The 10,046-nt window shown below is 31.6% G+C and overlaps 1 protein-coding gene and 1 long non-coding RNA gene across 2 annotated transcripts; one reads left to right on the top strand and one right to left on the bottom strand.

Moving 5' to 3' along the window:
• Positions 1–291: 291 nt before the first annotated feature.
• LOC108972699 lies at positions 292–1,807 on the top strand. Its single transcript, XR_001993654.1, has 4 exons — positions 292–618; positions 676–778; positions 830–1,330; positions 1,749–1,807. It is a non-coding gene; the product is annotated as an uncharacterized LOC108972699 (long non-coding RNA).
• On the bottom strand, positions 1,439–2,300 carry LOC108972698. The gene is made up of 4 exons (XM_018939414.1): positions 2,263–2,300; positions 2,073–2,198; positions 1,888–2,015; positions 1,439–1,823 (listed from the first exon to the last, which is right to left on the bottom strand). The coding sequence occupies exons 1-4, from the start codon at positions 2,283–2,285 to the stop codon at positions 1,531–1,533; spliced, it is 570 nt and encodes a 189-aa protein (XP_018794959.1). The 5' UTR covers positions 2,286–2,300; the 3' UTR covers positions 1,439–1,530.
• Between the last annotated feature and the right edge of the window lie 7,746 nt (positions 2,301–10,046).

Below are 10,046 nucleotides of genomic sequence, written 5' to 3'. Positions count from 1 at the left end.
GTAAGCTTTTATAAAATAAAATAAAAAAAAAAAAAAACTGTCAAATTTGTTGTATTTGTATTCTTCTTGGTGAATTGTAAAATTTCGTGAATCAATATTTTGACTCGTGAACTAAAAAAGAAAAAATAATAAAAATTAAAGATATGGAAAAAAAAACAAAAGAACGCGATTGTACACTTGATTATGCAGATTGCTGCCAGTAATAAGAAATTGTCAGAAATACGGAAAAGACAGCAACTTAGAATGGAAAAAATATTAACTGAGATAAAAATGCAAAAAAAAAAATCAGAATGAGTCGGGAATCATTCAAAATTTTATGTAATGAGCTAACAAACATTGGCAAACGTGATACTACATACAGGCAATGTATTCCATTAGAAAAAAGAATAGCTATCGCTTTGTATGCCCTTGGTTCTTCTGCTGAGTACAGAACAGTTGGAAGACTATTCGGGGTTTCCAAAGCGTGTGTATGTTTTATCCTTAAAGACTTTTGCAGAGCGGTGTGGAACATACTATCGCCTAAATATTTAGCCAGCTCATTTCTTACGCAAAAAAAAATTACGGAGTGCGTTGAAGGATTTAGAAAAATTGGATTTCCCCAATGTCTAGGCGCAGTAGGTAAGTTTATGAATTTGAAATATTTTACCCATAACATGCAAATACAATTTATTTCAGATGGATGTCATATTGAGATTAGGCCCTCCGCGTCTGATGCTGTTGACTATTTCAACTACAAAGGTTGATACTCAATTGTTTTACTAGCCCTCGTAGACTACAGGTAAGTTAACAAAATACATGTTTTATAAAATACTTAAAACATTTTTTTTAGATATAGGTTTATGTACATTAATGTTGGAGCACCTAGTCGTTGTAATGATTCCCAAATATTTGAAAAATCCGACTTGAAAAGAATTTTGCAAAACTCTTTGCTTACGGAGAAAGCGAAAAAACTTTGTGACAATAATGTCCCAATTGTAGTTCTTGGAGACTCGGCGTTTCGCTTTACTCCGTTTTTAATGAAGCCCTACCCCTATAACCAATCCGCTGAGGGTCACGAGAATATTTTCAATTACCACTTATCTAAATCTCGAAGGGTTGTTAGGGAAAGGAATTGACAACGATATTAAAAACGCTATATTAATAATAAAATGTTCTTGCGTCTTGCACAATTTTGTAAATGAAATGAATGATAGCATAAACACGAAATGATTGCAAATGCAAACAAATTTCGAAAGCGCACACCCACGAAAGCAACCTGATCCATTATTCATTTCTGGAACCGTCGACCCTAATGCTGAGAACATCAGAAAATCTATAGCTCTATTTTTATGTAAGTTTATATGTTTTACTTTATGAATTCATTTTTTCAGTAAATTCATTTTTCATATTAATATATCACATATTAACAATACTAATTCATTAAAAAAAGAAATACATATGCATATATATAAAATGTAATTCTAACGTTTTAATTTTTTACAGTAAATTAATTTTTCATATTAATATATCACACATTAACAATACTAATTCTCACGTTTTCAGGGATATGTTGTTACATGCTTTCCTTAAATGCTTCCAAGAATTTTTCGAGGATGTCATTTCTTTTTCTTTCAATTTCAAGGGCCTCCCTGCCATCCTATTAAATTGCTTTAATTTCCGCCGCAATTCTTTTATTTGAAGCCCGGAATTCCTCCAAAAATTCATTTTGAATATTTTTGTTTGAAATATGTTTTTTCTTTTTCTTGCAGGTTCCTCGTCAACAAACGGCAATTCTTCCTGGGAATCCAGCGTAAGGGGTGATGCACAGTCTACAACTTCGTGTACTGTAATAAATTAGTTTATAAAAATAAATATAAACTTTTTAAATTTCTATTTTGTTTTACTAACCTGTGCTCTCCTCCATCAATGTTTCCAAATTGAAGCTTTTATAGCTCCCGAAGATACTATTTATTTTAGGGTAGAATTCCCATGTCGAAGGGCTGCCGCCAGAGGGACCAATAGATTTCCTCTCATCTCTGTAAATTTTTTGAAAACTTTTATATCAAATGCACATGCATATTAAATAAACTTACCTGTATTTATTTGTCAAGTTGTGTATTTTCACACGAATTTCATTAGCGGAATATACATGCCCCTTTGTGGCCATTTCTGCAGCCATATCCTTGGAAACCTCCTTATTCCAAGTTAATCTCTTTTTCCTGAAAAATTAACAAATTTACATATATTTGAAATAATAACTTTATTAAAAAAAAGTTTACCAACCTCTTTCCCATGCTGTCGGCCATTTTGGTTTACTTTGTCATTTGACATTTCTCCTCCTTTTCGCAAAAATTATCGATAAAATTAGGAATAACACTGATTATCTAATTGTGTAATCTGAGATTAACTTTTAATTGAGATTAATTTTTAATCTCGGATTAACTAGAGAGGAATTTTGTATGGTAAATCTCGTTTCTTAATTACGGATTATCGAGTTAATCTCGTTAATGGAGATAATCTCGTTATATGAAAACATACTATGAACGAGAATTGATAAAAATGAGATATACATAATAGAAAAATAATAATTGAAAAATTAAAAAGAAGTTTAAATATCGATAATCTCAATATTCGAGTCTGACCGGAAATTGGTAAAAATGAGAAATACATAATAGAAAAATAATCATAATTGGAAAAATAAAAAGATATTAAATATCGATATTCTCAATATTCGAGTCTGATCGAGAATTGGTAAAAATGAGAAATACATAATAAAAAAAAATAATAATTGGAAAAATAAAAAGAAATTGGTAAAAATGAGAAATAAATACTAAAAAACTAATAACTAACTCGAGCGCTCGGTAAAAAACCCCGGTGTTCATAACTCTTCTGTGTCCAACTTCTTCTTCTTTCTGCAATAATAATGAATTATAAATTTTCTTATTATATATTTCTCATATTGACAGTATTGATAATTCGAAAACGATCAGTGCATGAATCAATAGTGTCCATTCGAATTTACAGCAGCGATGCCATAATTTCGAACATGACATTGTCTTTTCGTTGAAGTGAAATGATTGTGAAGTTTTTTATATTTTTATAAAAATAACATAAAAATCAATTTGTCCTATAGCTAAAATAAACAACATCAATAATTACGTGTATATAATTGATAGAAAATATATTTTTAACATCTAAAGACGTATTAAGTGTGAAAGTTAATTTTTAATTATGGGAAACACGATGTTTTTGTATTAAAACAAAGAAAGTATTGTTTTTAAAGGCACGCGCCATACATACATAATTGTAAAGTAGAACTAAAAGGAGTATTTTAAGACATTTCTCGTGAAAATTGGTGCACGTTTTCGGAAAAGCCGCTCTCCTGAACATTTACCCTTTATGCTATTGCTTCTTCATATATATGATTTGGTAATTACAAGAGAAATGTAAAATGGATTGCAAATTTGCTGCTTACATGTTAAATCGGACTAACTAATGTGCACAAACAAGCATACGTATCATTTCGTGAGAGAAACATCGCATCATTAAAGTGGACAAAGCAAACACAATTCATATATAATATACGAGGACTGCTATATATATTTCTGGCCTAATAATGAAAATAGGAATATTTATCAACGAAAATGGTTTTATTGTTTTTAAAAATATTCTCCATCAAGATTTATACATTTTTGCATGCTCTCAAACAAATTTTCGAAGCACTTTTTCCACTCCGATTGAAACACCTCCAAAACATGGAAACATGGGACGAAAATCGTTGACCACGCATTATTTTCTTGATGTGTGGGAATAAGAAGAAGTCATTGGGTGCCAAGTCAGGGCTGTACAGCGGATGACCCATCAATTCGACGTTTTGGCCGGTCAAAATGGCGCTGGTTTGAGCCGATGTGTGAGAGCTCGCATTGTCATGGTGCACAATGATTCGTCTTCTCTTGTTCGTTTTTCGAATTTCTCCGAAGATACAATTATTAATTGCATAGAGGTGAATAACTTCAAATGCTTAACCTTGAATATTAGGCAAATTAGAAGAAGTAGAAAAAGAATAAAGGAATTAAAGGAGTAAGGGGAACGTTTTGATTTAATGGCCACTTTTATTGTAATTTTCCTCCACAGCTAATAGTATAGTGCGCAATATTATATAACATTTTAATGGACATCCTAAAGGTTGTAGAGCGATAATTATTTTACAACATTGGTTATAGGTGTATACTTCTTATCAGCTCCAGCGTCTAGACACCTTAAGCCAATCCTTAGATTTCCGAATTCCAGGAATAAAAAATTCGTGTATATAAAATATCGTGTGATGAAATGGCACTTAAGAGTCATATCCATATTTGCCTAAATTCGATAAAATTGCTATTGGGGATTACAGCGATGAAAGTCGCACGAGTAGGCTAAGTAATAATGCCATGACTCGAATAGTTCAAGGTATTGATGGAGCACCTATTTCTCACCCCTATCACAGTTTTTTGTCCTTGGTTAAAAAGATGTAGCCAAAAATATATTTTTTTGAGGCCATTACCCAGCTACAAAACATAGGTCATAATCCATGCCATTTTGTTTGTCATCAGAGTTCTAACTTTCTTAAATTAACTGGGGTCTTAGGGGTTTGCGAAGAGCGCCCATAAAGAGGTGACAAAGAGGTATTTTTTTTTTTTTTAATACCTGAAATTGTCTCGAAATTTGTGAAACTAAAGTAAGTTTCAAATCCTGTCCCATAAGTTTGGCCGATATAACGAATACTCTCAGAATCACGTTAGGAATATTCAGATGCCCATATTTCGCATATTAATATTCAAAAATGAGTGTCAAACTTGCTAGTCAAGTTTTCAGTTACATCCTTTTGGAATGTTGTCCATTTATGGTTTCAGCCATTTGATTTACAATCGTACAGTTTTTATAATGCGGCGGAATATATTTTATTTATTAATAAATTATTCGATATATTTAATAATAGTAAATTTGAAGCGATTTTGCCTAGTAAAAATGTTTTTCTAGTAACACCCGAACAGTTACAATTTTTAGACGAGGCTTTTAAGCTTTTAAAGACGATTAGGGATAAATAGTTTAAAACGATTCTTGTGATGGCTATGTCAGGGCAATATTGACAAATAAGGGGCGATGGTAAATGTGTAACATTACATTTTCTGCAATTTATTTTAAAAAATAAGGAGATTGCGTTACGTTAGTAACAATCGGAAACTGCGGACCTATAACTCACAACGAAAGCTTTTCTCTTAACATTTCCAATGAAATAATAGAAAGTGTGTGCAATTACCGCTTAATGCAGGCAAGAGTTCCAAGGAATTTCACGATCTGAACATTCGTTCAATAGGCTAGGATTAGATAGCTACTTCGAGGTAGATTTTTTGAAGACAATGCATTTACATATTTAGTATCAATATGTGGCAACGCCGTGTTCACCGCTTATAAGCAACCCTTTGCTACGTTTACAACACTATCCTTTAGCAACGCTGTACTACCTTTTTCATTCTAACTGTAAGCAACCCATTTCCCAGAATACTATCATTCTTCCCTTTTTATACAAACTGCTTTGCCGAACGGATGTTTACCCAGACAACATTTAATTTTGTTAAATAATATTTGAGTATTTCTAAATAAAACAATAAACTTCCAAATATATATATTTAGAAATATTTAGAACACACACTTGATCTCAACCCTTACCGTACTTGGGAGACCAGATTTCAGTTGAATATTTCTCTTCGTAGGAAAGGATTGGGAATTTTTGTGTTACTTGGAAGAAATAGGAACTATTTTTGTCAAGGAGTTTGATAGCACTTGTCAGAGAACAGACGTAGGGCAGTTATTGTTCAATAAGATGAAGCATGTCCGCCCTTATAAATGTTGTAATAATAACTACAGCGATGCTAATTTAATATTATATAGTAGGACTCGGATATTTTTCGCCATTAAAAGTTACAACAGGAACCTCTTTTTAAGACAAAAATATTATAAGGGTATTAGCAAAAAAAACATATTACGTCGTTAAATTGTTGAGGAAGGTAAGTTTTAAATAGATTTTATAATTTCTACATAAATTTGTTACAGTTTTTTTTGTTAAAAATGTATGAAGAAGGTGCGCCAATTCACAATGGCCATGCATAATAATAATAGTTATTCACAATAAAATGATCGGATCAGTCGTTCATATATCACTAGATTCTGCAATGGGTGCTCTCGTGCCCTAGTATATTTCTGTATAGTATTTTTGCAATCTGCAATCCTGCAAGAGCAAGCGAATACCCCTTATGTGTTTCACCTATGTAGTAGTTTTTAGAAAAAAAACTTCAAAATTGACACATTGATGCAATATTTTTAAGATAATTTTGAATCCTAATTTATCTTCGGCTTCTTGTTTTCTTTTATTGTTTTTTGTTATTTAAAACCGGATTCTGGAAATTTCGGCATTGTAGTAAATATATATGAAAATACTATTTTAAGTATGCTTATAATATATTTACTTGTATTGAATATATTTCTCTTGAATATGTGATATTTTTTATGAATTGTTTTGTTTTTATGTTCATTTAATAATTTACATTATACTTTTTGAGTGTTATGCGTCGTTTAGTTCCCTGTGACTTCCGGCTATTCAGCAAATTCGAAGGACCAATTGAAAATATTAAACGTGAATCGCTACGTCCTTGTAGGCTTTTTCGGAAATTTACTTCACCAACCGTTTCGAGAATTGGAGAAAACGTTGGTACAGGTTTATAGATTCTAAAGAAAAAATTAAAATATTTTCCTAAAATTTCAAATAGATCCGAGTAAGGGGAATGACTCTTCGAAAGTTCCACTCATCACGATACGTCAGTGCAACGTATCGCGATCATACGACGTTTATTTCTCAACTCAATTAAGTCAGTTAAGCTATGAATCTATTTTTTCCAAATTTGTACACATCTCAAAACAAATTCTCAAACAAAAATTTCACAAATCTTTGATATTCGGAATGGTTTAACTAAAATATATGATTTATAAATAACCTTGCTTTGAACCTCTGAAATGTAACTAATTCCTAAACAAAGCATATACAGTAAAAGCTCTTATCGCCGGACAAATTTCTTGGTCACAAAATGTTCACCTCGTTTCAGGAAGGAATCGTGCTTCCTTAAGCGGACGCTCCCTTTTACGGATGCGGAGTCTTTTTTCTCTATCTTCAACTTCACCATTTGTCTTGCTTTATCCAGTTTTTAAATCATTGGTCGGCAAACGCATAAAACCATAACGTAGAGTTTGTGTGGGTGAGTTACTCTCTTCCCTCTCCCAAATTGTTATACAGTTTTCTCGTAACTATGTACAAATTTATAAACAAGCAAAGAAGAAATCATATCCCCATATTTCATTAGACATTTCGCTTTTTACTGTCGTGGCACTCGGAACACATAGAGAGCGACACACTTCAAGCGACATATGTCAAATATTAAAATACACACGTTCTAATGGACACAGTTATTGAGACTGTTGCATAACTACATAACTATGTCCATAAAAACGTGTGTATTTTATTATTTGACAGATGTCGCTTGAAGTCTGTCACTCTCTCTTTATAGACAAAAAATGCCGCAGCTACTGATTAACCGTTACTTTAGAAATGTGTTTTTTCATGTTGTAGTATTTTAATAAAAATTAGTTGAAAACGATCACGATGTGTAACTAGTAATTAGAATGGCATCTCGAAATGTGCTCTCCTTAAAAGAAAAAATGGAAATAATTAATTTCCAAGAAAAAGAAAAAATATTCTTCATGATATTGCAAAGAGGTAACATTTTTGTATTTTTTTACGGTTTTGTTAAGGTTTAACATTGGAAAAACGCAATCTGCAGCAATTATCAAAAATAAATAAGACTTCAAAGCTAAAAGTCTTCTATTAGACTTATAAGACCCTTTTTTCGAGCCATACCTGACATAAAGTTGGCTCTAAAATCAGAGAAATGTACTGGTGGTAAATTGTCGAAGGAAAAGCCTACCATTATGTTTTGCGTCAATATGGTTGGACAAAAATAAAAGCTATTTTTCATTGGAAAAGCGGTCCGACCGAGAGCTTTTAAACACTTACAAATTGCCGATTTACTAGTCGATTGGAAATTGAACAAAAAGGCGTGGATGACAACAGAAATTAAAGTGGTTACGACAACTTGACACAAAAATTATATCTCGCAACAATAATATTATTTTATTTTTAGATAATGCTGCCTCTCATCCCGGAGATATCTGCGTGACAAACGTAACTTTGGGGTTTCTTCCTCCTAATACAAAGTCCATATGCCAGTCCTTGGATCAGGGTATAAAACAAAATTCTAAAGTCATATACAGAAACTTCAATATAAAAGATATGCTATCAAATATGGACACAGCTAAATCCGCAACAAAATTGTAAAAAAAAATATATATATATATACTTCATGCTGTGTTTTGTTAAAGCTTGTGGGGACAAAATTGAAGCGTGAAACATAGAAAACTGTTTCCGAAATCTGGATTTATACAAAATTCGAATGTCGAACTGTTTGAGCTGGAGAATGATATTCAATTAGCAACGCTGTTTAAGTTAAATGAAATTGCACAATTTAGTGACTTTATATTAGATAATTATTTAAATATTGATAACGTTGCATACGCAGAAAATTACAGCATTGAAATTGATTATGATGGCGCTACTAATACTGGGGAGAATTTAAGTGATTCTGATGAAGAGGTACAGTAATGGATAGAGAAATAGCACACTTTCAAAATAAGTTATTCAAATAAGTTTTCAGTTTTATCAAGTAAGTGAATCTTAACAATTTTCCACGTTTATGTATGGCACTTACGTTATCCTGCCTACTTTTTTGTTGTTACTCCTTTTACAATTGAAACAATTGAAAATTCAATAAAAATACCGCAAAACTTTGTTGACAACCTATTATATGTACATATATATGTTTGTTCTGGCAAAACCAGAGAAACCCGTTTAAGCAGGTTTAAAAAACACGGATACCAGTAAAATAAAAAAAATATAAACCTATCGGTATTATATTACCCCAGCCCTTTAACGGAGCAAATGGAAAAAAACTGATATACGAAAAAAAAGATTAAGGCATACATACATATCACGTTACTAATATTATTGTTGCCTTTTCATGCGGTTATTCATTTTTGTGCATATAAAAAACATAACAAAAACACAATACAAAGTACAAATTCAAGTATCTACTTGCACCACTCTCCCGCAAAACCCCTTCTGCTTCTTAAAGCAGTAAGCAGGATTGCTTATAAAAAACGCAAGCTAAGGTAGAACTATAACAAAGCGAAAAATAATAACAAAAAAAAAAAATAAGAAAATTATAATAAAAAGAATTATACAATACAAGCATACATATAAGTAATATTCTGCTGAATTAAAACAGTGAATGTTGCGGTTGAAAATACAAAAAATGAATCTTTATTGTTCGATCATCATTATTCAACTGACTTAACGATTATCCAAAAATCTGTTAACAACGTTGAGTTCAACTTAAAAAAACTAAGTATTTAAAATTAACAGTAAATCTTATTCCAGAGTGAGAGCGAGAAAAGAAAAGAGTTTGAGATATTTATATATAACTTATATGCACATTCTATTGGCATAGGATATATTTGAATATTTACATGTACATTTACATGCATATCTATATAGAAGAAGTAAGCATAAGTGCATACAGCAAAAATACCTGCGCTTTCTTGGTATATCTTCTCTCACAGTGAAAACTTTGCGGAAAACCAACAAAAATTACGCGGGTTAATATAAAATTCACCACACTATATAAATATCGCTACAAAGTCCACTTTGGCATTCATCTCGCAATACCCCTTGTTCTTTGACCGTCAAAAACAAGCAGGATACAAACATACATTGTATATACATATGTATGTACAAAGTGCTGTGATCTCTAAACGAGCTCTCACTAACAAATAAGATAATTACAAAAGACCCCCTTACAGGTATATTATATATTCCCTATAAGAATTACGGACACAGAATATATACATATATAAAAAAATAA

The sequence above is a fragment of the Bactrocera latifrons genome, unplaced genomic scaffold (genome assembly GCF_001853355.1).
Source record: "Bactrocera latifrons isolate USDA-ARS-PBARC rearing strain unplaced genomic scaffold, ASM185335v1 scaffold_418, whole genome shotgun sequence".
Classification (NCBI taxonomy): domain Eukaryota; kingdom Metazoa; phylum Arthropoda; class Insecta; order Diptera; family Tephritidae; genus Bactrocera; species Bactrocera latifrons.
Note: the sequence above shows the minus strand (reverse complement) of the source record. Positions and strands in the feature narration are given on the sequence as shown.

What these genes read in the sequence shown, in the direction of transcription:
- LOC108972698 (XM_018939414.1), bottom strand. Translation starts at nt 2,285, where the DNA reads ATGGCCGACAGCATGGGAAAGAG. An exon ending in GCCGACAGCATGGGAAAGAG is followed by an intron (nt 2,199 to 2,262) that starts GTTGGTAAACTT and finishes TTAATTTTTCAG; the next exon opens with GAAAAAGAGATTAACTTGGA. An exon ending in ATTGATGGAGGAGAGCACAG is followed by an intron (nt 1,824 to 1,887) that starts GTTAGTAAAACA and finishes AATTTATTACAG; the next exon opens with TACACGAAGTTGTAGACTGT.